The sequence below is a fragment of the Ascidiella aspersa genome, chromosome 3 (genome assembly GCF_963924565.1).
Source record: "Ascidiella aspersa chromosome 3, kaAscAspe10.2, whole genome shotgun sequence".
Lineage (NCBI taxonomy): Eukaryota > Metazoa > Chordata > Ascidiacea > Phlebobranchia > Ascidiidae > Ascidiella > Ascidiella aspersa.
This window is the reverse complement of record NC_139449.1, coordinates 2419071-2446354: the sequence shown is the minus strand read 5'-3', so window position 1 is coordinate 2446354 and position 27284 is coordinate 2419071. Positions and strand designations below refer to the sequence as shown.

At 36.2% G+C, this 27284-nt stretch overlaps 1 protein-coding gene and 1 non-coding gene across 2 annotated transcripts in view; both read right to left on the bottom strand.

Annotated features, from left to right (window-relative positions):
* LOC146158079 (uncharacterized) overlaps nt 1–27284 on the bottom strand; it is a 104863-nt gene that overhangs the window by 49278 nt on the left and 28301 nt on the right. Inside the window, exons 25-47 of the mRNA XM_083383750.1 lie at nt 25542–25729; nt 20801–20953; nt 20270–20379; nt 19766–19950; nt 18823–19016; nt 17415–17584; nt 16813–16914; nt 15333–15457; nt 13983–14093; nt 13621–13763; nt 13312–13433; nt 11894–11966; nt 11000–11128; nt 10432–10561; nt 9108–9272; nt 8338–8466; nt 7364–7512; nt 6588–6791; nt 5778–5943; nt 4765–4962; nt 3233–3437; nt 2021–2186; nt 1014–1160 (exon numbers count right to left, since the gene is read on the bottom strand). Coding sequence (XP_083239876.1) covers nt 1014–1160; nt 2021–2186; nt 3233–3437; nt 4765–4962; nt 5778–5943; nt 6588–6791; nt 7364–7512; nt 8338–8466; nt 9108–9272; nt 10432–10561; nt 11000–11128; nt 11894–11966; nt 13312–13433; nt 13621–13763; nt 13983–14093; nt 15333–15457; nt 16813–16914; nt 17415–17584; nt 18823–19016; nt 19766–19950; nt 20270–20379; nt 20801–20953; nt 25542–25729 — 3464 coding nt within the window. The remainder of the gene's footprint in view (nt 1–1013; nt 1161–2020; nt 2187–3232; nt 3438–4764; nt 4963–5777; nt 5944–6587; nt 6792–7363; nt 7513–8337; nt 8467–9107; nt 9273–10431; nt 10562–10999; nt 11129–11893; nt 11967–13311; nt 13434–13620; nt 13764–13982; nt 14094–15332; nt 15458–16812; nt 16915–17414; nt 17585–18822; nt 19017–19765; nt 19951–20269; nt 20380–20800; nt 20954–25541; nt 25730–27284) is intronic.
* Nucleotides 13178–13253, bottom strand: Trnat-ggu (transfer RNA threonine (anticodon GGU)). Its single transcript has one exon. It is a non-coding gene; the product is annotated as a tRNA-Thr (tRNA).

Here is a 27284-nt window from a genome sequence, read left to right as displayed (position 1 = left end):
GAGGTTCGAACTCACGACCTCGACAATGCTGGCTATATACTTCAATGTAGTACCTAGTTTTTACAGTTTAGTTGGCCAACCACCACCAGCATATATGGCGGTCCCGGTTTTTCTCCAGATCAAGTAACGTTTTAATGTAACTTTGTGACGTCACGTTATGACGTAACTTTGTGACGTCGCCTCTGAAAAAAAATTTCATCAACCCAAAAAAAGATTTAAAAAAAATGAATCCGCTAAACCAAAGGCCGGCATGAAATTTTAGAGATAACGTCTTATATTAAGGTCACAAAAACAGCATACTTATGAAATGAATAGATAAGTATATTGGAAATAAAATCCAAATAACATTTCAGTATGAAATAAACTATTGCTTCCAGGCATAGTATATAACGGAGTGTTGCTCATCCAGCAGTATCATAAAATCAGTCGACGTTTCGACGTGCTATACAGAACGCCTTCATCAGGATGCTGACATATCATGCAAAACAGATTCCTTAGAAGGCTACAAAATTGCAACCAACCACACATTTAAACAGCGATAACAAATCATTTCAGTATGCCTACCTATATTTATAGGATTTTATTTTTAATAAACTTGGGTACACCATGTACGGATCTGTAATGTAGCTTGATAATAAATTGCAAAGCCAAAAAGGCCTTATCAACACCGCTGTACCTGTTCAACACCTGAAGGTGCTAAATAATGGCCCAACTTTTGAAACTCAGACTGATAACTATTGCGTCCCGTCTCTTATAAGTGATGCTCAATGTGCTTCTCAGTCACATTAACTGAAGATGATACAAGCTCGTATCGAAACGTCTTAATCAAGATGCTGTCGATCTACTCAACCTTTTTGGCTTGGCAATTTATTATTAAGTTATTTTCAATAATTTCAATATTTTGACTATAATGCAGGCATATAAAAAATCAGTATCAGGTAAGCAAATACATAAAAATCGGGGATCAAAAGTTAGATCGGTTTATCTCTAATAACAACGTACTGTTGACTTACCGAAGCACGTTATAACTTCTCCTGTAGCCCCGTTGTAATACTCAGGATAGCAAGACCCGCAGTTTCTCGTCCTACACTCGGCGTGTGGGTTGCTGGCACATCGGGATTTCATGCAAACGTCCTCTTCGCAATCCACTAGCGTTGTTCCTGCAGGGGCAACAAAAAAAAGATGTTACTTGTTCGTTAAACTGGTCGTTGCTGTATTTTTTTCTGATTGAATAGCTGAAATATGGAGGTAACGTTGATAAATCGTGCCTTATGTTGACACGCTTTCAAACCATATTGATTTTATGATGACATATGACTTTTTAGGCTGATAGAACTAGCGAATATTTTATTTTTGCTACCAGTATTTGTCTAATTTGCACGGTTGTGCAATAGCTTGTCAAGATTTCAATACCATTTGTGAAAAAATCAGCGCCAACTGATTTCCAGATTCACATTCTGTAGCTCACGGAACTCAATAATTTATAAAAATTCCACTTGATGCGGCTCGAACTAAGGTATTAGATAACCACACCGGAATTAAAATTATTATATTTAATGTTTTTATTGACACAAGTGGTCAGAAAAAAACAGTTCAACTTGGTATCGGTTATCGGACCCGATCAGACATTTATTATATTTGACATCCATTGGTATAACACGACAAATCACAGTTTGACAACTTCTGCACTACAATAAAAAATAACAAGAGCATACTGACAGGGCATAGGCTAAAATTAGTTTCAGCATAAATAAGTTTAGTTACCTCATGTTGTTGACCTAACATATCTTGATGTACCTGTCACGGCAAAAATTCCCACATTAGATTGCAAGTAATGGGTAAAATTCATAGTTAATTAGGTATCGGATCGGCACCGATACCAAGTATCGGACGAAACTACCACTGGACATCGGGTATTACCTTTGAACCGATATGATATAGTATCGGACATCCCTAGCTGTACGAATGACGCAGTGTTTACAGAACCCAGCACTGCAATAAAATATTAACACGAGCATACCAACAGGGCATCCGGAGTAGGCTTGCATATCGAAGCAGAACTGTTTGTCTGGAGTTATTGGAAGCCAGAGACCTTCTTCTGTTACTGACGAAGTCCTTTCTTTCCAGTTTGGATCACTCTGGTGTTTGTTCGACCAAGTTTTCTGGTAGCGGAGGACTGTTTCCCACTGAAAAGTTGTTTGTCGTGTTATTAGCCCCCATCTTTTTTTGGTAAAGGATTTTTAGTTTGTATTAACCAGCGGCACAAGCAGGGTTACAACTACGTGGTTATTTGTAAAATTGTTGTTTATGTTTTGGGTAACGCATTGCATAAAATATGAGTGTTAAAAAGAAGTCATTTTTTAATGAAAAAAAAACAACAACAAGTTAATTCCCAGTTCAAGCCATTAGTTGCCTGAGTCGTCATGTCATTATAAAAAAAAAACGATGTAATCATCTGACCTAGTTAATAAACGAAATTCTTAACATAAATTTGTGATTTTGTTTGTTCGACCAAGTTTTCTGGTGGCGGAGGACTGCTTCCCACTAAAAAGTTGTTTGTCGTGTTATTAGCCCCTTATCGTTTTTTGGCACAGGATTTTTAGTTTCTACTAACCAGCGGTATAGGAAGCGTTGTCATTCTGAGCTTATTTCTAAAATTAGTGCTTTTTAATTCCGTGTTTCAAAAATACAACTGTTGTAAAGGTATTTTACAACGACATGAGTCCCAGTCAGTCGTTTGAAAACTAAGTCAAGTCCCAGTCAAGTCTTCAACAACAAAAACAAAGTCAATTACCAGTACAAGTCATCAGTTGCCCAAGTCATTATGAGAGCAAAATAACTTTAATTTAAGTCATTGATGTCAAAATAAAAAGTTATTATTCTATTAAAATTGGTAAACTAGTCCGTATCTCCAATTAATAGGATTCAAAAATCTACAACAAAAAACAATGTAATCATCTGACCTAGTTAGTAAATGTTACATTTGTGATTTTTTGCTGGAAGATACATTTGCGATTTTTTTGCTGGAAGTTTTCTGCTCCCCTACTAAAAGGTTGTTTGTCGTGTGGTAAAATACAAATTCAATTAGAACAAGATTTAGAGCAAACAAGAAAATCAACAATAAGATTAGAATAAGAAAACTAAAATAATTTAGTTATCCAAGTGTGCTACGTACATTGCAACCCATAACGATATAATTAGACCACCAACAAGCAAGAAAGCGTGCACTTACGTCGCCCAGCCATCCTTGTGCCATCCACCTCGGCAGTAGACTCACAGGTTCGCAAATCCTCTTAACCCGACCTAAGTCTGCAGGTTGGAGGTTGCGCAGTTGCATTAGCGTCATGTAGAACTGGCGCATGTAGTGAGGACCGTGCAGAAAATAGTTGCAACGGTCCCGGTCCAAACCGTGATGGTTGTAGCCAAACGCTGAGTATCTACGGGGTATTTTATTAGTTAGTTGGACTATAAATTGTAAAATAGCGTATCAGGGCTTTTGTGAAGACATTCAGAGACTCAAATGTAATGAGGACCGTGCAGAAAGTAGTTGCAGCGGTCGCCACCCAAACAGTGATGGTTGTAGCCGAGTCTACGGGGTACAGTTTTAGTTGGATGGACTTTAAAGTTGTAAATTGTAATATAAATAGCGTATCAGAACTTAAACATTCAAAGATCTTTATTTGTTGCTTTTGAACGACGTAAATTTGGATCAATCGACGTTTTCCCAATATAAAACAGAACAGTATTTATGACATGGTCAACATGTTTAAAATTGATTTTTTAATTGTATTTTTCACGGCCCCTGGTAAAATATTTTTTTTAGTATTCGAAAACAAAACAGTATAGTTGGTTGTGGCCAAACGCAAAACTGGGGTATAGTTTTTGTTAGTTGGTTGGACTTGTTGTTAAAGAGAGGACTTTGTTAAGCTCAAACACAAATTTGTGGCACACTATGAATGTAATTGCTTAAAATCCTAATTGTACAAATTTTAAGTTTCTAAAATAGCTATTTTGCTTTACGACGATTATAATTTATAACTACGGAAGTCATAAGTAATAGCCGTGGTGGTTGTTGGCGAATGATGAGTATCTGTAGGTACTTCTTTATCAGCTGGTTGGTTGGGCTTTAAAGTTGTAATATATCTCAGGACTGCCACAAACTTACAAAGACTTTCAGATAAAATTTGGTTTTCAAAGACGAAAAATTGGATCTCTCGACGACTTTTCAATATAATTTAAAAACAAAACAGTACAAATGTCACGATTAACACATTTCAAATTTTTTTTTTAAATATACCTTAACCTGGATACAAAAAACAAATTTCAAAAATATTAAAAGACTTTTTGAAAAACATTTTTGGGGGGATATTTAAAGATTTCAAGATTTTATTGCAACCCTGCAAATATTTTCTTAACACATCCTTATTTTGTAAAATACTGTAAATTTTAATTGTTTAAAATACGGTCTACACCAAGTTTTTTTATAATATATGTTTTTTCGAAAGTAACGGATGTTTTTAAATTGAATATTTTGTTTTGTTTTAGTTTTTTACCGTTTTTTCTAAAGCGCATGACTCGCCAAGTGGTAGGCTATTCAGTCTGAAGACATTGAAATAAGCCCCATTATTTAAAAAAAAAATACCATTTCAATTTAAAAGATTTGCATCGGGTACCGATTTCAATATTATCGAAAAAGTACCGATACTAAAACTAGGTATCGCTTGGAATCAGTCCTAATCCGATATTATCGGACATAGTTCTTACCCGTTGTAGTCGAGCCCATGCTTGTTGAATCCGTACTTGTCGTATCCGTAGCGGTCAAACAAGGTCGCCACGTAACCAGCGTCAACACGCGGCGCTAGACTCTCGTTTTTAAACATCCCGAAAGGGGTGACTTTGCTCCTGTTGAATCCAAATTGATCGTAACCTGATCGATCGTAACCTTCGATGTCAATTCCGTCCCTGGAAAGCAGTGTTTCTTAGCCTTTTTTAATCCTTTATACCTTTCAATTCTAGCTAGTAATTTTTTGGGGTATACTGGTATATATTTTAAAATTTTTTATCACATAGGCTTTATGGTGGCACATCTTGAAAATGTGGTGAGCTCAATGAACTAAAAGCCAACCTGTTAAGAAGTGCTGGTTTAGAACAACTTATTGGTAATTACTTTATTATCAATTTTCTAAGATACCTTTGATAGAAAAAGGTAGTTAATATGACTTCTAAAGGGGCTGATCCCATTTGCAAAAATATATACAATTGTGTTTTGTGTTTATCGATTTTGCTCCTCTCTTGGTAGAGCAACGGTCCCGGAATGACCGAGATCGTGAGTTCGAACCTCACCACGGGATAGTTCGTTCTATCTCGGTACAATGCAAGCAAACTGTAATTTGTGGAGTGAAACTAACACATTACTTATTTACTTAGTTAATTAAAAAATGAATTAACTAATTACGATTAAAACTTTTAGGTTGAAAGCAAGCAAAACAATAAAATAAGTTTCAACTCCTAACTGTGTATTAAAGAAGTAAAAACAAAACTAAAAACCATACAGGAATGAAAGCCATACACTTCCATAATTAAATCATAAGCTTTTAGTAACAAATAAACTTAACGTACAAAACCTGCTGTCGGTTGTGAAAATAATAATAGGAGAATAACCAGTGTTTTTTATTACACAAAACAAAGTGAAAAAAAATTGTTTTAACCTGGAAAATCAAACACTAAATATTAAACGATATTAAAATCATACAAACATTTTTCAGATGCTATCGAACCTGTTGAAGTTGTTTCTTCTGAAGCCGAATCGGTCCCAGCCCTGGGGGTCAAACCCGTCCCTGGCGTACCCACTTCCTAGGAACCCATTGCTGTCGTAAACCCCCCTTTCATCGGGGTTTCCCCTCCGGTCCTGGCCGTTCTTGTCGAAACCTTCGATGTCGAATCCTGAGGATTTTGGGAATAAAATCTCAATTAGCGGAAACCATAAACTACAATTTTTTAAACGAATTCAAATGAAAATTCAACAACTTTACATATCATACGACGAAAGGTAAAAAATATATTCCTGCCGTTTTTGTCGGACCCTTCGTCACGAAACCGTAAAAAATTGGCGCAAAATCAATTAGCGGTAACCTAATACTAAAAGTTGTAAAGGAAAAGGAAATGAATACCCAACAACTTCACCTATTAACCGAAGAAAATTAGTTTGTATTTTATTAGTATACATTTCGAAGAGTTTGGCGTAAATCGAAGTTAGTCAGGATTGGAATTTTGCACTTGTCCGCTTGGCAAAGCGAGTGCAATTCGCTGATTGACCGACCACCAAATGCCCGACCGGGTGGTTGTTTTCTGAATCAACTGTTCTTGGGGATGCGGTGATGCTGAATCAGACACATAAACTGTATTACTGTAATTTATTTCTTTGCTTAGTTTGATGTAAGTAGTTCTAGAAGGGGGTGCGGTAATTTGGTGATTTGAAAGGGATGCAGCAAAGAAAGGGGTTGAGAACCACTGGCCTAGAGTCAACTAGTTGAAATCGTCACCACAGCGCGGCGACCAAACCATGACGTCACACAACCTTCCATTACCGTTGACGTCATATCCGTGCCGATCAAATCCGCCCTCGTTTCTCCCGAGGTTAGGTGTTTGTGTGGTGGAGTTACAAGCAGAACCGATGGTCGGGGGAATGTAGACCACGCAACTCTGCTGCTGCGACGATATTACGTCATCAGGAGTGACGTCAAACGGCTCGAACTGGACGTAGCGGTGCGAGAGAGGGAAGCGAGACATTCCTGTGGAAATATTGATAAAAATTAAAAAAAACTTATATTTTACCTTATGTTTTTTTAAATTTTTTTACGTGATTTTTTGATGTTTTTATTATGATCCTTTTAATTTGTTTACATATTTTTTTTTTTAACTGATATTTTCGGAGTTTTTTTAATTTTTTAAGTTCCAGTTTTTTTTTTGACAATTTTTTATCTGATATTTTTTTCATGATAAAATAAAAATAATGAAAATTTTGGAAAATTATCAGGTAAGAAAGCAGGAAAACGAGACATTCCTATCGTGCAAATAAAGATAAATTTGAAAAATATTAAAGTCTAAAATTTTTAAATTCTATGTTGGGAAATTTAAGTTATGAAACAAAAAAGGAAACTTAATCAGGTCAAAGTAGGAATTCGCATTTTGCCCTGGCGAAGCACGGTTGTCAACATTACAAAACAAATTGTCGTTCAAAATGCCACCTAATTTTAAGACTAATACAAAAACACCTCGATCAAAAAAAAAAGTTTTTTATTAATTGTTTTTAATTTAGAACCATCAGTAACAATAGCACGCTTTCAATGTTCCCTTAAATTACCGTCAGGGCTTCTTTTTTGCCAGTCGCTCCATATAAGGTCCATAAAAGCCCAATGCGAGAAATAAAGTGGGTCGTACGGGCTGAAGGGCGACGCCATGTGGCCACCTACCCACAAGTGAAAGAGGGCCGACATCGTTTCAAGCTGGATCCTGGAAAACAATATATGGTAAAAACAAAAAAAAAGTATATCCAATCTTATAGGTATTACTTTGAACGTTGTCAAGTATGTTGAAAATGAATAAAGATTTATTGGAAACGTCCAAAATGCTTCCTACTTTTGTATGGGTTATGATGTTCGCCCTACGATTATGACCAATACTCATTACTACGGCAATTAAATTTTGTCATAAAAATTTGTCAAAATTTCCACGTTAGGTCAAAATTTATCCACATAAATCGTTTTCAAAATTAAAAATAAACTATAGTCAGCTTTTTAAATTGGTCGTTTACTTCTTTTGAAATTTATTGTTCAATTTTATCAAAAAAATTTAGTTTTGATTTATGTTCAAAGTCATTTTAACCGTATTATATCTTTATCAGAGCAATATACGTTATAAAAAACGCGTGATTAACGACGCCTATAGCTCATTTAAATCAATGCATTTCTAACAGGTCAAAATTTTGTCAAAATAAATTATTTCTAGGTCAAAATTTGTCAAAATTTTAATTTTTCTGGTCAAAAATTCCTATTTTTTAGGTCAAAAAATAATCGCCCTACTCATTACTAAAAAATAATACCAATTCAACATATTGCAAGCAAAATGCTTTACGTGCAAAACATAAGATAGATATCTCACATTTGAAATGAAAAAATCTCAATGAAAACACTTTATTTCAACCCAAGTTTTTTATCCAACACCTGTGAAGTCAAGCGGTTTGTCCAAAAAACCTAATTCAAGTTAAGTCATTTGAATCTGTGACTTAAGTGCAAGCCATTGCTCTAGTCGAGATTAGTTCAAACAACTAACGCCAACCTGAAAGCGTCGTAATCATGTTCGCGCAGCAAAAGTTGGAAGTCTACTGCGTTGGGAAGTGACACACTTGTGTTGAAGTTTCTTCGAATACAGGGATGCCAAGTCTCCGCGTCACCAAAAGAGTGGTACCTAAGGTAAACAAGTAAACACTCTTATTTGGAATTTTTTAAGTTTTTTTTCTTGAAATTTTTTTAATTTTTTTTACTTGATATTTATTATTATTTTTTTTTTATACCTTTTTTTCAAATAATGAAATATAAATAAAGATTATTTTGTGATATAGGAAACAAAGTCGCAAAATTAGGTGGCAAAGCGAGAGTTTTCTGTTGTTTAAAAAAATATATTAGGTTATTTCGGTTAAAAACACACTATTACCAGCTACAACAGTTCTGTGCAGCCTTTCATACTGACGGCCAAATATATGCAGGTGGAAAGCATTATTTACCTTAACTGAAGTGCTGGATAAGCGAAGTTGCGAACATAACACAAAAAATTAGCATAAATAAGCGAATTTAAAAATATTAGCCATCTCGCCGTATCGTATGTCTCCGCAATTTTCTATAGTATTGGATAAATATAGCTTAGAATGAATCCTAATAAATCTAACCATATTAAACTACTGTAGTCGGCGACCCACCAAAATAAAAAAAATCGACACATACTAAGAATAGAATCATACTAAAAATAAAAAAGCATCATATAACCCTATTGAAAAATGTTAACAAAATCGTAAAATTGGCAGAATATTATTTAGCCATTATGCTCCGAACCTGACACAGTTTGATTCTCCTTTCCCGTTGCCACCAAAGTAGCGAACATTCCATGCGCTAGATTGTTCCAGGGATCCGACATCTATCGTCCAGTCAAAATATGGGATGCTGAGGTCACAATCAGATTCCTGCTGAAGCATCCGTTCAACGTTGGAGAGAAAGTACCTGGGAAGATACGAGGTATGTTTGTGGGGGGTTGGGGGGTTAGCTGGGTTAAACAACTTAGAAAGTTAAAAAGTTAAATAAAAAACTTCCGTTCAAGGTTGGAGAGGAAATACCTTGGGGAGATACGAAAAACTGTTGTTGTGCTGTTTTGTGGGTTTTGGGGGCTTATCTTATTAAGTTCAATAACAGCGAAACTTTGCTGAACAAAGGATAATACTTTGGGATAAATAGGTTTAGTAGAGCATTGCAGTAATCTTGCTTAGAACCAATCTCAATAAATCTAACCATCTGCAGTGGGCGACCCAACCTACAAAACGGCGACCTAATTTTTGAGTAGCGACAGTTGGGTTGAGAAACCCTGAACTGCATAGTCGTATAGTGTAAGCAAATAGACTGACACGAAGCTACACCAATTAAACCCACATAGCCTAGTAGTTCGAACATCATTTCGAAACGGTTAAGGTCAGCGCGCTTTTAAACCCCCGAATTCGCACCCCACTGTCGTAAACAACGGATTGAACAATGGCTTTGGTCGTTGTTGTTGTGACGTCATCGTGCACTCCTGACGTCACAGGTTAACGACACGAGAATTCCTGCTGACTTTTTTATTGAAAAACTGTTGACGGGGTGATTGCCTGACTCTGTCAGCTATTAACAGCCTTATATAGGTAAGTTAATTTAAAAAAAAAACTCCTTAAATAAAAATGTCATGTCATAAAAAACACAATCTACAGACATTTCAGAGGAATAGATTGTTGCTATGATCAAATCATTCTTTTGTAGTGTGCTATATTCAAACCTGTGCCAGGGTTATGCTAGGTAGGGTGACTCCTCTTTTTTCGAAAACTAGCAAAAGTTAGTGTAATATCACAACATAAATATTAGCATTAACGGGAAAAAGTGAATTTTTGTTCAAACATGGGCCGTGGTAAATGGTAATGCTAGGGTGGGTGCCTCCGTTTGCAAAATTCGCAAAAATAATTATTAAAATATCAGTATTACTATTAGCGTTAACAAAAAAGTGAATTTGTATCCAAACCTGTGCCAAGGTAAAACTAGGGTGCCTCCATTTGCAAAATTCGCAAAAGTAAGTAATTTTAAAACATAAATATTAGCATTACCGAAAAAAAAAGTGAAAAACGTTGAGTTTTCTCCAAACCTGTGCCATGGTAGTGCTAGAGTCCCTCCGTTTGCCACCTTCATGAATTGCGAGTGAATAGAGACGAAATAATCCCACTCTCCTGACTCGTAAACTCGTCTCACTGCATCCTGGTACTTAAATCTCTCGCCTGAAACACATCAGCAAAAAAAGACGTCGGTACTCGTATGCCTAAAAGTAATATATATTAGGGAAAACAGCAAAACAGTTTTACTAGTTATGTCAAGCTATTAAAAGGCCCTAAAAATGATTTGTACACATTAAAAAAGGAGATCAAAAATATTTATGCTACTTTTAAAAAGCCAAATGCAAATTGTTTAAAATCGTCATCTTTATAAATGTGCCTGAAAAAAACGTCTATCACTAAAAAAGCATACATTTTGTGCAAATGCTGACTAGCAAAAAAACTTTTCAAATCCCAATTTTCAAATCGCTATTAATCAAGCCGTTCTTTTCCGATCAGCTATTATATCCCAGTAGCAAAAAACACGCCTAATTATAAGCATACAAGTTCCAATTTTGTCATAATATTGGTCGCGTTTAACCAGTAATATTGGTAAAAGTATACCTTCTGTAAGATCCCTTATCTCCTTTCTTTTTCCCATCTTCTTACAAGTGCAATCGATTGTTCCGGCCAAAGTGCACTGGCAGATCTGGCAGCTGTATGAGAATTTCTCGCCAAGACGGTAGGTTTTGCCTGTGAAACAAAAAAGTGCCTGTTTAATGTTTATATAAAGACTTCACAAGATCAACGTCGAAATAAACACAGTTCAGAATAAAACCAAAATAGGACTAATACCTATTGGTCTCAATAACCTAAAAATCGGAATAAGTCCTAACCCCGTCAAAATAAGATCCTAATATCTTAATAAGATCTATATTACATTTTACCATACCCCAAACCCAATCACTAATTCCCTTAAATATTCCAAGCCAAACCAACCCTATTACCTGCCCCCTATCCCAAACAGCGGCAAACAATCAGGTGCCAAAACTGCGGCACTATAACGACTAACGCTCGACAGGTGTCCCAATATCGTCCCATACCAACTCCACTTTCAGGCGATAATTTGGCGCTATAATTTCGTTTTTTCGCTTATATTTCTAATTAGGAGGCCTTTACATAGTTGAAAGGTAATTTAATAAATAACTGGTGATCATAGTTTTTTGCGCATATCATACATAGATAGCCCGATATATCGATGTCGGTAATTTTTTGGCGCATAGAAAATATTACATATGTAGCGGTTCTTTAAATACAAACTAAATTTATAATTTTTGACTTTTCCAATTGCTAGTTTGATTTATATTTCTTTGCTGACTGATTTTACATGGACTCTAGAGCTAATATTTCTAAATTGTAAGGTAGTCTAACATTATAATAAATTAAACAGTGTTTTTTCTTTTAAATTTATAATTAAAAATAGCTATATACAGGCTTCAATTTGTCAAACCAACTTACCGTTCATTTCGCACCCACACCTGTCCTGGCAGTTCACTTCATCGCAAGTAACTCCCGGTGAAAAGGCGACGACCTGCGAGCAATTGTTACTTAGTTAGTTAATTGAAAATAAAAAGGTAATTTGAAATAAAAAAATAATGACCTTCCAATTGCTTGGAATTAAGACCGTCCACCCAGTTACTTGGAAACAAAAAAAACGGACTTCCAATTGCTTGGAAATTAAGACTGTCCACCCAGTTACTTGGAAATAAAATATGACCTTCCAATTGCTTGGAATTAAGACCGTCCAACCAGTTACTTGGAAACAAAAAAAAAACGAACTTCCAATTGCTTGGAAATTAAGACTGTCCACCCAGTTACTTGGAAATAAAAAATGACCTTCCAATTGCTTGGAAATTAAGACCGTCCACCCAGTTACTTGGAAACAAAAAATGACCTTCCAATTGCTTGGAAATTAAGACTGTCCACCCAGTTACTTGGAAATAAAATATGACCTTCCAATTGCTTGGAATTAAGACCGTCCACCCAGTTACTTGGAAACAAAAAATGACCTTCCAATTGCTTGGAATTAAGACTGTTTTTTTTTACTTGAAACCTAGTTTAATTGTTACAAATCCGTTTGAAACGGTCCTTAAAACGGTAGTTTGAAATTTACTAAGTTCTAACAATGTTATACGCTTATTTAACTGCCTTGCATAAATGCTGGCATTCTTTCGTCTTAAGTTGTTTTTTTATCACTTAAAAAGCAAGCAATTATTTGTTAACATTTTAGAAGAATAATCGAATTGCATAAAGGTTTTTTAATGATAAGTGGTACTAAAGTCTAAGATTTTTTGCTATAGGCGCGAATTTAAAACTATGAAGGGAACCAACAGCCCGTAATCAGCAACTTAACTATTCATTATACGCAACGTATATATACTGCGACCAGGACCTTCTGATGTCGTAATGCCTTGGACGCCCTCGTTAAAGCTCGCTGAAACCTATCAGCTTAATCAGGATTTTTGTTAGGCCAGACTAAAATACAAATAGCGCCGAATTTCGCACTCTGGGGCCATCGCTTTACCCAATGAGCTACACAGGCTTAGAGCGGGGCGAGTCGAGAAACAATGGCACCATTGCTTGGTACATTCTGTTAACACAAGCATGTATAGTGAGGTTCGAACTCACGACCTCCGGCCATACCGGGAACGTCGCTCTACCAACTGAGCTACATAAGCTCAGAGCGGAGCAAGTCGAGAAACAACCATAGCACCGTTGCCTGTTGCATCCTGTTCGTATAACTAGCCTGTGGTGAGGTTCGAACTCACGACCTCCGGCCATACCGGGACCGTCGCTTTACCAACTGAGCTACACAGCTTTAGAAGGAAATAAGTCGAGAAACGTTTGATTTACGTTATTTACAAATGCAGCTTTACCTCAAAAGGCTTCTCTATGGAGTCGCAGCGCTCTATGGACATTGACTGGCAGTTGTACTCAAATTTCTCATAGAATCCCAACCGATTGTAACCTTCTCTGTTCAGGCCGTTGCATTTAAAACCTGGACGAAATGCAATTAAATGCTATTTAAAAGCTGTAGTCCACATCGTACTTATTAATAAACTTGATACTACTCAGATTTTATGCTCTATTGCAACAGTAAGCATAATAAAAACTGGGTCGTTGTTTAGTTTGTTTAGGTCCCGACTGCAGTAGTTTTACACAGTTAGACAAAAAAAAATGATCACCTGATCGGTCGAACCCGTTAATGTCGTATCCGTCTCTATCGAAGCCTGTAAGTTGATCGTAGACCCCGTTCCTATCGTACCCAGTTCGGTTGTAGCCGGTAACACCGTGGTAGCCATCCCTGTCGTAACCCTGGCGGTCAAACCTAAAAAAATAAGAAAAACAGTAAATATACACGGATTTTGATCTTGAAAAAAGATAAATGTTTGCACAAAAAGGATAAATTTCCTGAAAAAAATGTAAATGTCATAAATAACAGGTAAATTTCGTTAAAAATAATTTTCTTAAAAAAAAGTAATTTTCTCCCAAAAAAACATTTCTTGGAAAAAAATAATTTTCCCGAAATAAGTAAAAAATTTTTTACCCGGCTTCGTTATATCCGTGTATATTGTATCCGTCGTGTCCGAATCCCTTCAAGCCTAGAATGTTGTTGGAGTGGGGAAGCGAATTGTGCGGGGATCGCTTCTTGCCGTTCCTGTGGCGTGAAAAAAAAAGAGTGTTAATCAAAACAGTGACAAATTCTTAGTATTGTAAACAAGTTGTTTTAAAATGAAATAAAAACTAAGTCAAGTCATTTGCGACTAAAAAGCAAGTCAAGTCATAATTAGATCAAGTCAAGTTTTTTTAAATAAATTTCCGATTATAAGCAACCACTCAACTAAAAAACAACAACAAATATAATAAGCCAATATTTTTATGAAATTATGATAAACAACTCAATTTTATAAAAAAACATTTCAACCTGAGTCATTTGTCAACAAACTTAAGTCAAATCAAGTCACTTAAAAAGTCATTGAACAATGGCAGGCCGAAAAAAGTGTGGAAAACGTAAAGATAATCAAAACACTAAAGTGATTTCATGCATCCAACCAAATACATAAACTCAAACAAAAATGGTGTAAAACAAATGAAATTGCAGCAGAACATCTTCAGGCACAAACTCAACTCAAACTTAACTTTTTATTTGTAAAGTTATTCATACGTACTACTTTTAAATGAATTAAAAAAATGTTCACTTTAAATGCCAAAAGGTTCATTAGTTAAGTAATAAACTTAGTTTTCTAATTTTTTTAAATTATTATAAAATTTAGTTGTTTTTCTTCTTCTTTCAAGTTCTTTTAAATATTTGCAAAGAATTACATTTAAACATTCTGTTTAAAAAAACACAAAAAAAGATCTAACTACCATTTTTTGGTGAATTACTCAGTAACGGCTTGCGAACCAGTAGTGGCTGTAATGCTCTAACGATTCTTAACCATTAATAATAATAACTAGGGCGAATATTTTTGGCTTGTCAAAAAAAGTCAAAATTTTGTCAAAATTTACACGTTAGGTCAATGACAATTTTTTTTAGCAAAAATCGCATAAAAATGCACATAAACCGTTTACAAAATTGAAATAAAACTATGGTCAGCTTTTTTAAATTGGTCGTAGATTTTTTTTTAATTTATCGTTCAATTTTATCAAAAAAAGTTTTGATTTATATTCAAAGTCAATTCAACCGCATTATATCATCATTAGACCAACATACGGTATAAAAAACGTATGATTAACGACGCCTAGGTTTTTTAAATCAATTTATTTCTAACAGGTCAAAATTTTGTCAAAATAAATTCTTTTTAGGTCAAAATTTGTTGAAATTTTAATTTTCCGGTCAAAATTTCTTAATTTTTAGGTCAACAAAAATTCGCCCTAATAATAACTATATACTTGCCTGTCGACTCCATACATGGTGAACCCGTACTTATCATATCCATCGTGATCAAAACCGATCAAGCTTGAGATGTTGCTGATTTTTCGGTAGCAGCATGCGCCCACAGAACAACGTAATTCACACGCCTTGGGAAAAACACAGGCAAAAACAAACAAGTCACGCCAGGGTGCACGGACAAGATGCAACACACAGCACAGAACACAGAGTGACGGATAAACTTAAAACATGTAGGTGGTTTATTGTGGGTGAGAAATGTAATGGATTAAGGCAGTGGTTCCCAAACTTTTTATTGAGTGGCCCAATTTTCAGTTCGTGGCCCGTTTTTCTATCTCTAGTGACTGGTGCATATTTAATCAACAAAAATTTCACAATATTGTAAACACTTTTATTCCTTGCTACCATTTGTCTGACAACAAATAATAGAGCTTTAATAAGTTTCTGGTCAGTCTGATGAAGTTAAACAACTTACACGAACAGAATTCGCAGACACAAGACATTTTAGGTATGCCAACAACTATTTTAATAAAACAAATTGTATAGTTGCAATATTTTCAAATAGCACTATGGCCCATTTAAATATTCTCATGGCCCATTGCTGGGCCATGGCCCGCAGTTTGGGAACCAATGGAATAAGGGGTGTAATGGCTATGTTTTACGTCATACAAAGTATTTTAAAGCTTTCAAAAAAACGGAGGTAAAGAAGATCTAAAAAAAATTATTTATATTTTAAAATAAGTCGTCTTTCATTTTGAAATAAAGTTTTTTAGATTTTTTTGGACCTTTTGTGATTCTTTATTAATGGATGAAAGAAACTGAAACCGACAACAGGCTTAGATACGAAAATAAGTGACAAAAATAAAAGTGCGACTATTTTAACAACAATATTTTAAAGTTTGGTACCGGTAAAAATATTTTTTGTTAATTTCAGTTTTTGTTATCTTGCTTGCAAGTAAGTGTTGACAAACTTGTTGATTTATTTTCGACTTTTTAGCCGGTTTATTTTTAAGTTTTTGTTGTAATTATAAAACTCTTGTAGGTTACGGATTCACTTGTTTCCAAGATGTTTTTTTGTTTAATGTATAATTTATAAAAGTGATTCATGAATGGAATTAGTTGTTTACAAATCACTTCCACAGATTTAAAATTTATTTAATATTTTGTGTCTATTACAGTTTTGCTGAGCTCACGCATTTTGTTTTAAAATTAGAAAGTTTTTCAAATGGGATAAACTATTAATAGCGTCCCATGACGAGGAATTTATGTAAACAGCAAAAACAAGCAATGACTGTTCAATCAACAAATACCAAAGTCATGCACAAAACAAGGTAACAAATTATAACGTAAATCCAATGCTAAAAACACTTGGAAGCATAAAAATATCCAAAAATTCAAAACATGAAAAAAATTAAACTAAAAACAAACAAAAAACATACCAAGCCCAAGCAAGAGAATAAAAAGCTCAGTCCACAAGATGACTTACGTTTTTGTTTGGAAAGTTGTTTAGATTTCCACCGCAGCCAGAATAAGTGAAGGAGTTGCAGGCGCCGGAGATATGATCGAAATGCCAACGTCTGTTGGTCGCCTGAATGCATTAAATTAGGGCTAACAGCTGACAAGTAACTTTTCTAAGCAACTAGTTAACCATCTGCATTTAGGCGAGATGTTTGATGAGATACTCGAGATATTCAATGAGATATTCTAAACAAGTGGTTCTCAACCTTTTTTCTTTCGTGGCCCATTTACGTCCATAAATTTACATTCATTCTCGATTCCTCCCCAAGCCATTTTTCCTGTAAAATTAAATATAGTGACACAAATGAAACTAAATCTAGCTTTTTAAATTGGCCTGTGTCCCACCTCAAATGCTCTTATGGCCCACTGGTTGAGAACCGCTATTCTAAACGTTCAAAATGCTGCCTACTTCTATATGGGCATTGATATTTATTCTACGTCTAACTACAACCTCCAACCATTTACTAAAACGTCCAGCCATGCCAAAGTTTCAGGCATATTTTTCAAGCAATTTATCCAACCTATAAAGAAGTTAAAACCAACGCCAAACAACCATTAAACATAACTTACGTTGCAGTTTCCGACGATCATTGGTAGCGAGCAAGTGTCGACTGCTTGTCGTTCGCACAGAGGACCCGAATACTGGCTCATGCACTTGCAAGTGAAGCGTTCAGACGCCGAGTAGAACTGGGAGGCGACGCAGGTCCCGCCGTTTAAGCAAGGACTCGATAGGCAGGGGTCTGGAAACGAATTCGTTTTTAAAAGATAAATTATTGAAAAAAAACAGTAGGTTATCAACTGGATTAGTTAAAACTTTTTAACAATAAGAAATTGCCCAAAAAAACTGTAAAAAATTACCCTTAAAAATATAAATTTGATCTATTAGGCCTGCTTAAGTAGCGTACCGACATCATTTGACCGCAAAAGTCAAACGGTTCGACTCCCTGGTTATTAGTTTGTTTGTAATAGAAGATCAAAATTAATCGCTGTAGTTTTTCGTTACAATGATTGCGAAAGACATGTAAGGTGATAATTATAATAAAAGGTTTGCAAATACTTTATTACCGCAAATTAATTGATGTACTTAAAAAAAATGGCGTCGCGGCACAAGTTTGTGAACCTCTGCTGTATATAATTTAGGCTGAATATTGTAACTATCTGCTATATTTAACACTGCAGCTGTTTCGTTCGTTATACTGAGCACCTAAACCGAAAACAACAACGCACGTATTTCTATAGAATGCCTTAAAATGTATATTAACCTGTTTAATAACTATAGAGTACCGACATCATTTGGTATAAGAACGAAAATTTGGAAGCGACGCATGTGCCGCCGTTCAATTAAATTAAAGACATTTAAAGACTTCGCGATTTTTATCAGACAACACTGACAAAAAAATAATACTCGGTACGAGTAGTACTCGTTACAGCTTAAACTGCCTTGTCGCAAATTACAAACACCGGCCACTTTCTATAAAACTGCACTTACTCGTCAAGTCAAACAAAAAAAAAACGGCAATACTCGGTACAAGAAACTAAGTACTCGATAAACATGCCACGACAGCTAGGAAAATAATCTATAGTTGTAAATCATTCATGTTTGACAGTGACTAAGTGAGTCATACGTGTAGTTTGTATAACCAAAACACTTCTTCTTTAAATATATTGTTCTACTAAAATTTGAACTGTTTTCCGTATAATTAAGAACGGTATATTATGTTAATTCAATAAAAAATGTGATTAAACATGGAAGAGGGGGCGCCAAATTTATAGTTTGACCCCGGGCGCAAAATACCCTCGCTACGCCTCTGATCAAGATGCTGTCGATCTACTCGACCTTTTTGGCTTTGCAATTTATTATCAAGCTACATTACCGATCCGTGCATAGTGTACCCAAAATTATTCTTATTTCATCCTTTGGCAGAAATAAGAGGATCTCAAAATAAAAAACAACCAACTCGTCACAACACCAACTCACTGTCGCACTTGACTCTTCTTCCCCTCAGATAGAACTCAGCGCTGCAAGTTTGTCCGCAGAAGTTGACGTGGCACCTCGCTTGGGGGTGCAACTCACATCGGTTATCCTCACATGGGTTCATGTGGCACACGGCCGGGTACTTCCCTTCCAGACAGGGGCACCACGTCATCAGGGAGTCAACGTCGAAGCAGAACCTAAACAAAAGTTTTAAAAGCTTAAACTGGGGCCCGTTGACTCCTTGGGGGTACGTGGACTAGTTTTAGGGGGTCCACAGAGTCCTATTTAAATTAGCAACACATTAAATTAAAAAATTGAATCAATTTTTGAAATGAATTGAGTTTAATATAAAAAACGCTTCGGCTTCGGCGCCACCTTGTTCAGAGACTTCATTTTAGTTTTCAAATTTGTTAAGCCTAAACTTTTTTTCAAAAGTCTACTAGTTCTATGACGTCATTTTATACGTCAATAAAAAAATAGAAATTCCATGTCGACTGTGGTCCACACGAACCAAAAGCTTTGTTTTAGGGTTTCACGTTTTAAAAAAAGTTCCATCATTCCCTGTGATAAATTTGAAAAGATTTTACTTGTAAATCAGTTAATGAAAAAACGTCGGCTGTTTTATATAACTTTTGCACGGAGAGTCATTTGTAATTTAAAGGTACACTGCAAAACGAACCTTTTTGTAACGGCGCAACTTAACTATTTTGATACGAAGAAAATTTCAATAAATATGCAAGCAAACTGTAGTGGGCCTTAATAAATTGTTGCAAAGTTTAAAATTCCATCAAAATTCATTTTTAATTGCATTCGCCAACATTTTAACTGTACTTTATCTTCAGTAGAAAAATAGGCCCCGGACCGGTAGAATTAACTTTGTGGGTCACGTCTGGCCGTCTGGCCCGCGGCCCGTAGTTCAATGACCCCTGGTTGGTTCAACACCAACCTTTTGGTAAAGGCGCAGGTTGAGTTATGTTCATTGGTAGAGGCTTGTGTAGCTTGAGTTGAGGTCGTTAGTTGTGCGTTCCAGTTGCTTTGAAGGTAGGATCCTGGCAGGTCGGCCAGTGGTCCGCAGTTTCTTTGTAAGCTTGCGAGGAATGAGGTAGGTTGTACTTTAAGGATTTCCCAAAGCTGGAACAGGTTGAGAAAAGTAGAGAAGTGTTAATATACATAGGGAGTAAAATAAAAGTGAGTAGAATTACGTTTAAACAGGCCGGATCAACTTTTACATTTGTGAAATAGCTTAAGTAAAACTTAAAAAAAGAGTATTGCTTTCAGTGAAAAAATAAAACGCTTTTAGTAAAAAAAGGAAATGCTTGTAAAAAAAGCAAATGCTTGAAGTAAAAAAAAGCAAATGCTTAAAGTAAAAAAAGCAAATGCTTGAAGTAAAAAAAGGAAATGCTTGAAGTAAAAAACAATTCCTTCATTAATTTTTTTTTCGGTAAATTACCTTTTTGCGGTAGTAGAAGACATGTGGTCCGTGGAAGTAGTAATTACACTGATTCTCATCGTAACCCGCTGCACTGAAGCCGAACCTGTCGAGGCCAGTCACAGCGAAACCTGTGCGAATTGAGCCAATGTAATAATACTAAAGGCAGTAAAGCATGGAAAAAAATTTGTTTGGTGTTCATGGACCAAGGGATGGCGCCATAAAACTTTTTTTTAGATGAAGTTATAAGTCAGGGATCACAGCAAAACCTATAGGAATTAAACTTGTGTTACAAAACTGAAGAAAGTCTGGCATGGGTTGTTAAACTTTTTTAAACCGATAATATTCTAACTGCTTATTGGTATTTTTTGCCGTGTTGGGGCGAAAAAAGCAGAATTTGTTTATTTCTTTTAAAAATGACTGGAGTTAGACTTAATTTCTTTGAGATTTAACTCATTTTAAATTGACTTGTTTAAGACACTGGCGCAGTATACGAAATTTCGCTAAAAAAGAACGTCAAGGGAAGTTTTTAAATCCAACCTTAGGACTCACCGTCTCTTGAGAAACAGCAGTCGTTGAATCCGGTCTCGTCGAAATTGACGTCATCAACCTTACCGGACTTTGAAACGCCGTAAATATCGAATCCGTTCATATCGTATCGGCCGGCGTTTAAACCGTATCGGTCGTAACCCTGTCTGTTGTATCCTGGATCGGAAACAATAGAGAAATTTTACAATCGCCCTTAACACACGACAAACTATATGAAAGTGTCTCTAAATTGAAAATTCGTAATGAATAATGCGTAATTAGTTCGAAAATGCTTGCGTGTATGCCTATTGGGAATATAAACACTCTTCTTTTCCAAAATTACAAAAACGTTTCGAGGCACACTAGTGTTCCGCGGCACACAGTGTGGGAATCACTGCTCTATATACTCAAGCAAAATAACGCCTCGATTTCAAAAACTCACTGAGAGCAAGCGAGCACAACTATCTCATTAATTAAAAAACATATTATTTTCGGAAAAAGTAACTGCTTTTGTAGTTCAGTTTATTTGCAACGCAATCTTGTATTTGCGTGGGTCGCAAGATTATACCAAATTAATTTTATTTTTAATTGGTCGCCTTAAAAAACGTGTTGGAAACCACTGGGATAGATTATCGAGCCCTTCTTAAGTCGTACTGGTCAACCATAACGACACTCTGATATAAGGTGTATCTTTACAGAATCCAAGACCATCGGCGGCAGGTTTTAGCCAGTCGATCACTGCTCCGCTGACGCGTGTGTTAACAAGTAAAACTCACAGTTAGAAATATGAGTTTTACTTGACACTCACATATAGTACACAAAATGCCTTCAGAGGAGATAACCGAAATCCGACAGTCTGATCTCCTGACCAGAAGGCAGGTTACGACCAATTAATGTTTTCAAAGAACTTTTTTTAGTTTTTGTAGCACTTCAACAAAATTTCTAGCTATTTATAGACGAACAAAGAGTAAAGTACCGCACACCCAGTGGTGCAGGGGTTCTTAAACTGGGGTCCATGTACCCCTTGGGGGTCCGTGAACTCGTTTTAAGGGGTCCATGAAGGCCTAATTAAAGTATTAGTGTATATTTAAGGAGTAAATCAATATGTCAAAGAAAACAATTTAATTAAAAATAAAACGGATTTGCACTAAATGTATTTAGACTCCATTTCACACTTTCACATTTTTGAACCGAAATAAGCAGATTTATCAAGTTTATTTTTATTGTGACGTCAATTTATGACGTAATTTTTTTTTCCTACCTTGGTCCACGCGAGGCCAAAAAAAATTTTAGGGGTCCGCGGTAAAAAAAGTTTAAGAACCCCTGCACTGGTGGGATTCAGTCGGTTCGCACCAGTTCTATCGAACCGTCGCACGAAATTTTATAAGATCAGCGAACCGGTTAGCATTACTGGTTGTTGTCAATGGCATTTTGAATCTTATCAAAAAAGTACGTGTTTTCCAAAATGTGCAATTCTCATGTTCGCACGTAAAATAGCATTACATTTTTATAATTGTAATAATTTTCCTTTGTGGAAGTTTGTCTGAAAATTGCATTGTTGCGTCATAAGTACAAGTCGAGGAGAGTTGACTGCTGCTTTGCAGTGTAGCACTTAGCAGTGATGGAATTAAGTCGGTTCGCAGTTCGCAACATTCGCTGGGACCTGCCATCTGTTATTTCAACTACTTTAATTAGTGCCGAAAATTTGACTTTTTGTAACAGAACCGGCTGAAAAGCATGAATTTTGTAACAGAACCGGCTGAAAAGCATGACTTTTGTAACAGAACCGGCTGAAAAACATGACTTTTGTGATAGAACCGGCTGAAAAACATGTCTTTTGTGGTAGAACCGGCTAAAAAACATGTCTTTTGTAACAAAACCGGCTGAAAAATATGACTTTTTGTAACAGAACCGGCTGAAAAATATGACTTTTGTAACAGAACCGGCTGAAAAACATGACTTTTGTGATAGAACCGGCTGAAAAACATGTCTTTTGTGGTAGAACCGGCTGAAAAACATGTCTTTTGTGATAGAACCGGCTGAAAAACATGTCTTTTGTAACAAAACCGGCTGAAAAATATGACTTTTTGTAACAGACCCGGCTGAAAAATATGACTTTTGTAACAAAACCGGCTGAAAAATATGACTTTTTGTAACAGAACCGGCTGAAAAATATGACTTTTGTAACAGAACCGGCTGAAAAATATGACTTTTGTAACAGAACCGGCTGAAAAACATGACTTTTGTAACAGAACCGGCTGAAAATTATGACTTTTGTGATAAAACCGGCTGAAAAACATGACTTTTGTGATAGAACCGGCTGAAAAACATGACTTTTGTAACAGAACCGGCTGAAAAACATGACTTTTGTGATAGAACCGGCTAAAAAACATGACTTTTGTGATAGAACCGGCTTAAAAACATGACTTTTGTGATAGAACCGGCTGAAAAACATGACTTTTGTGATAGAACCGGCTGACAAACATGACTTTTGTAACAGAACCGGCTGAAAAACATGACTTTTGTGATAGAACCGGCTGACAAACATGACTTTTGTAACAGAACCGGCTGAAAAACATGACTTTTGTGGTAGAACCGGCTGAAAAACATGACTTTTGTGATAGAACCGGCTGACAAACATGACTTTTGTGATAGAACCGGCTGACAAACATGACTTTTGTGATAGAACCGGCTGACAAACATGACTTTTGTGATAGAACCGGCTGAAAAACATGACTTTTGTGGTAGAACCGGCTGACAAACATGACTTTTGTGATAGAACCGGCTGAAAAACATGACTTTTGTGGTAGAACCGGCTGACAAACATGACTTTTGTGATAGAACCGGCTGACAAACATGACTTTTGTGGTAGAACCGGCTGAAAAACATGACTTTTGTGATAGAACCGGCTGAAAAACATGTCTTTTGTGGTAGAACCGGCTGACAAACATGACTTTTGTGATGGAACCGGCTGAAAAACATGACTTTTGTAACAGAACCGGCTGAAAAACATGACTTTTGTGATAGAACCGGCTGAAAAACATGACTTTTGTAACAGAACCGGCTGAAAAATATGACTTTTGTAACAGAACCGGCTGAAAAACATGACTTTTGTAACAGAACCGGCTGAAAATTATGACTTTTGTGATAAAACCGGCTGAAAAACATGACTTTTGTGATAGAACCGGCTGAAAAACATGACTTTTGTAACAGAACCGGCTGAAAAACATGACTTTTGTAACAGAACCGGCTGAAAATTATGACTTTTGTGATAAAACCGGCTGAAAAACATGACTTTTGTGATAGAACCGGCTGAAAAACATGACTTTTGTAACAGAACCGGCTGAAAAACATGACTTTTGTGATAGAACCGGCTAAAAAACATGACTTTTGTGATAGAACCGGCTTAAAAACATGACTTTTGTGATAGAACCGGCTGAAAAACATGACTTTTGTGATAGAACCGGCTGACAAACATGACTTTTGTAACAGAACCGGCTGAAAAACATGACTTTTGTGATAGAACCGGCTGACAAACATGACTTTTGTAACAGAACCGGCTGAAAAACATGACTTTTGTGGTAGAACCGGCTGAAAAACATGACTTTTGTGATAGAACCGGCTGACAAACATGACTTTTGTGATAGAACCGGCTGACAAACATGACTTTTGTGATAGAACCGGCTGACAAACATGACTTTTGTGATAGAACCGGCTGAAAAACATGACTTTTGTGGTAGAACCGGCTGACAAACATGACTTTTGTGATAGAACCGGCTGAAAAACATGACTTTTGTGGTAGAACCGGCTGACAAACATGACTTTTGTGATAGAACCGGCTGACAAACATGACTTTTGTGGTAGAACCGGCTGAAAAACATGACTTTTGTGATAGAACCGGCTGAAAAACATGTCTTTTGTGGTAGAACCGGCTGACAAACATGACTTTTGTGATGGAACCGGCTGAAAAACATGACTTTTGTAACAGAACCGGCTGAAAAACATGACTTTTGTGATAGAACCGGCTGAAAAACATGACTTTTGTGATAGAACCGGCTGACAAACATGACTTTTGTGATAGAACCGGCTGAAAAACATGACTTTTGTAACAGAACCGGCTGAAAAACATGACTTTTGTGATAGAACCGGCTGACAAACATGACTTTTGTGATAGAACCGGCTGAAAAACATGACTTTTGTAACAGAACCGGCTGAAAAACATGACTTTTGTGATAGAACCGGCTAAAAAACATGACTTTTGTAACAGAACCGGCTGACAAACATGACTTTTGTGATAGAACCGGCTGAAAAACATGACTTTTGTGATAGAACCGGCTGAAAAACATGACTTTTGTGATAGAACCGGCTGAAAAACATGTCTTTTGTGGTAGAACCGGCTGACAAACATGACTTTTGTGGTAGAACCGGCTGACAAACATGACTTTTGTGGTAGAACCGGCTGAAAAACATGACTTTTGTGATAGAACCGGCTGAAAAATATGACTTTTTGTAACAGAACCGGCTGAAAAACATGTCTTTTGTGGTAAAACCGGCTGAAAAACATGTCTTTTGTGATAAAACCGGCTAAAAAACATGACTTTTGTGATAGAACCGGCTGAAAAACATGACTTTTGTGGTAGGACCGGCTGAAAAACAGGTCTTTTGTGGTAGAACCGGCTGAAAAACATGACTTTTGTGGTAGGACCGGCTGACAAAAATTTGAATCCAACCACTGCGCACATCCATAACCCAAGCCAATACTAACCCAATGCATTAAATCCGTCGCGATTGTAACCATCACAAAACCCGTATTCATTGCATCCCCTTCGATCCAGTCCAGCTCTATTGTATCCCTCAGCACTGTATCCTCCCTGCAAGTAGATCGACCTGCTGTCCTTGCGTCCGTACCTGTCCCTTCCCAGCACGTTGTAACCACGTTGATCATACCCGAGCCTGTAAAGAATAGGAAATTGTTAAATACAGATACTAAAAGCATCTAAATTAGAATTAGACGAATTCGGCCATGTACTGTACAAAGATTGTAAAAGTATAGAAGATATAGTTGTAAAAACAATATCTAAGTTAAGTCCTGTAGCGTTTTCACAATAACAGTCATTTTCTAGGGGCCTGGTTTGTCTAGGCGGCGCCAGGTATTTTATAAAAGACACGTTCGACGTGGTCACTTTCCAGATTAGGCTGTGTTTTGCCTGTAGGCCAACATGCCTGTATAACCAGTTATGTGAAGCGTAAAAACTGGCTTTATACGAACATTTCCATGACCATGATGTGGTGTGATTATTAACCAATTCAGTAATGGTTTGCCTTCGTACAATTCCACAAACCCAAAGTAATGTTTCGGAACAATTGCAGCACTATCTCATGTTGCAAAACGCAACGATAACTTAAGCTGGAAAATTAAGTTAAATACTGAAAAACATAGTTTTTTTTTACTTTAAAGACTGAGTAAAAAATATCGGACCATTAATTGGTGTGAAAATACGTTATAACATGTAAAACAGGGGAAAGATTGTTTTAAACTTTGTGTAGGTCATATTCGGTTGAATTTAGGCCTTATTTGACACGTTTAGAAAGCATTTAAACCAGGGGTTCTTAAACTGGGGTCCATGGACCCCTTGGGGGTCAGTGAACTAATTTCAGGGGGTCCTTGAAGGCCAAATTGAAATATTAGTGTATATTTAAAAAGTAATTAAATTAAAAAAAAGAGTTTAATTAAAAATAAGACGTTTTACCACTGAATGTTATACTCCATTTTACTTAAATCATCATCATATTTCTGACAGGCTATTTGATTGTGACGTCAATTTATGACGTCATTTTCGAAAAATTCTTGCCTACGGGGGTCCATGCGAAGCAAAAAAAAGTTTTTAAGGGTACCCGGTGAAAAAAGTTTAAGAACCCCTGATTTAAACGAATAATTGATTACTCTGTGGTGAATATTACTGTGTATTTGGCTATATTTGGTCGATGGTTTTATAAATCAGGAAAAAGTAACTAAACACGTTTTTAAATGCAAAAACATATCCGAAGCCAGCCTGATTAACAGTTGTTCTAACATTGTAATAACAGAATTCGTAGTTAACATTTTGTGCGGCCCGCAGATACCTTTCTGGGTTTGGTTTTAGCCCGCGACTACAAAAAGTTTGCCGACCCTTGTTGTACAGTATGTGTACTTTTTCAAAAATAATTAAATTGCCCCAGTTATTCACAACTTATTGATTTCCAAAGCTTTTGCTATCCAGTAACGTAAATCTTACTTGTTGCGCTTTGAATTTATGATGAATTAATGATTTAAGCAGAGGGAAGCAATCGCATCCGTCCCATTGATGTTGCCAGTTTTGTAAACATATAAATTTGGTTTTATTTCTTTTTTGCTTTGTATTGCGGTCCGCGAAAAAAACAGATTCACAAATCCTTGGTCCAAAAAATTTGGGAAACTCTGTTATAGATTATTGTGCTTCAGATATTGTTGCCTTGTAGGTCTTATTGT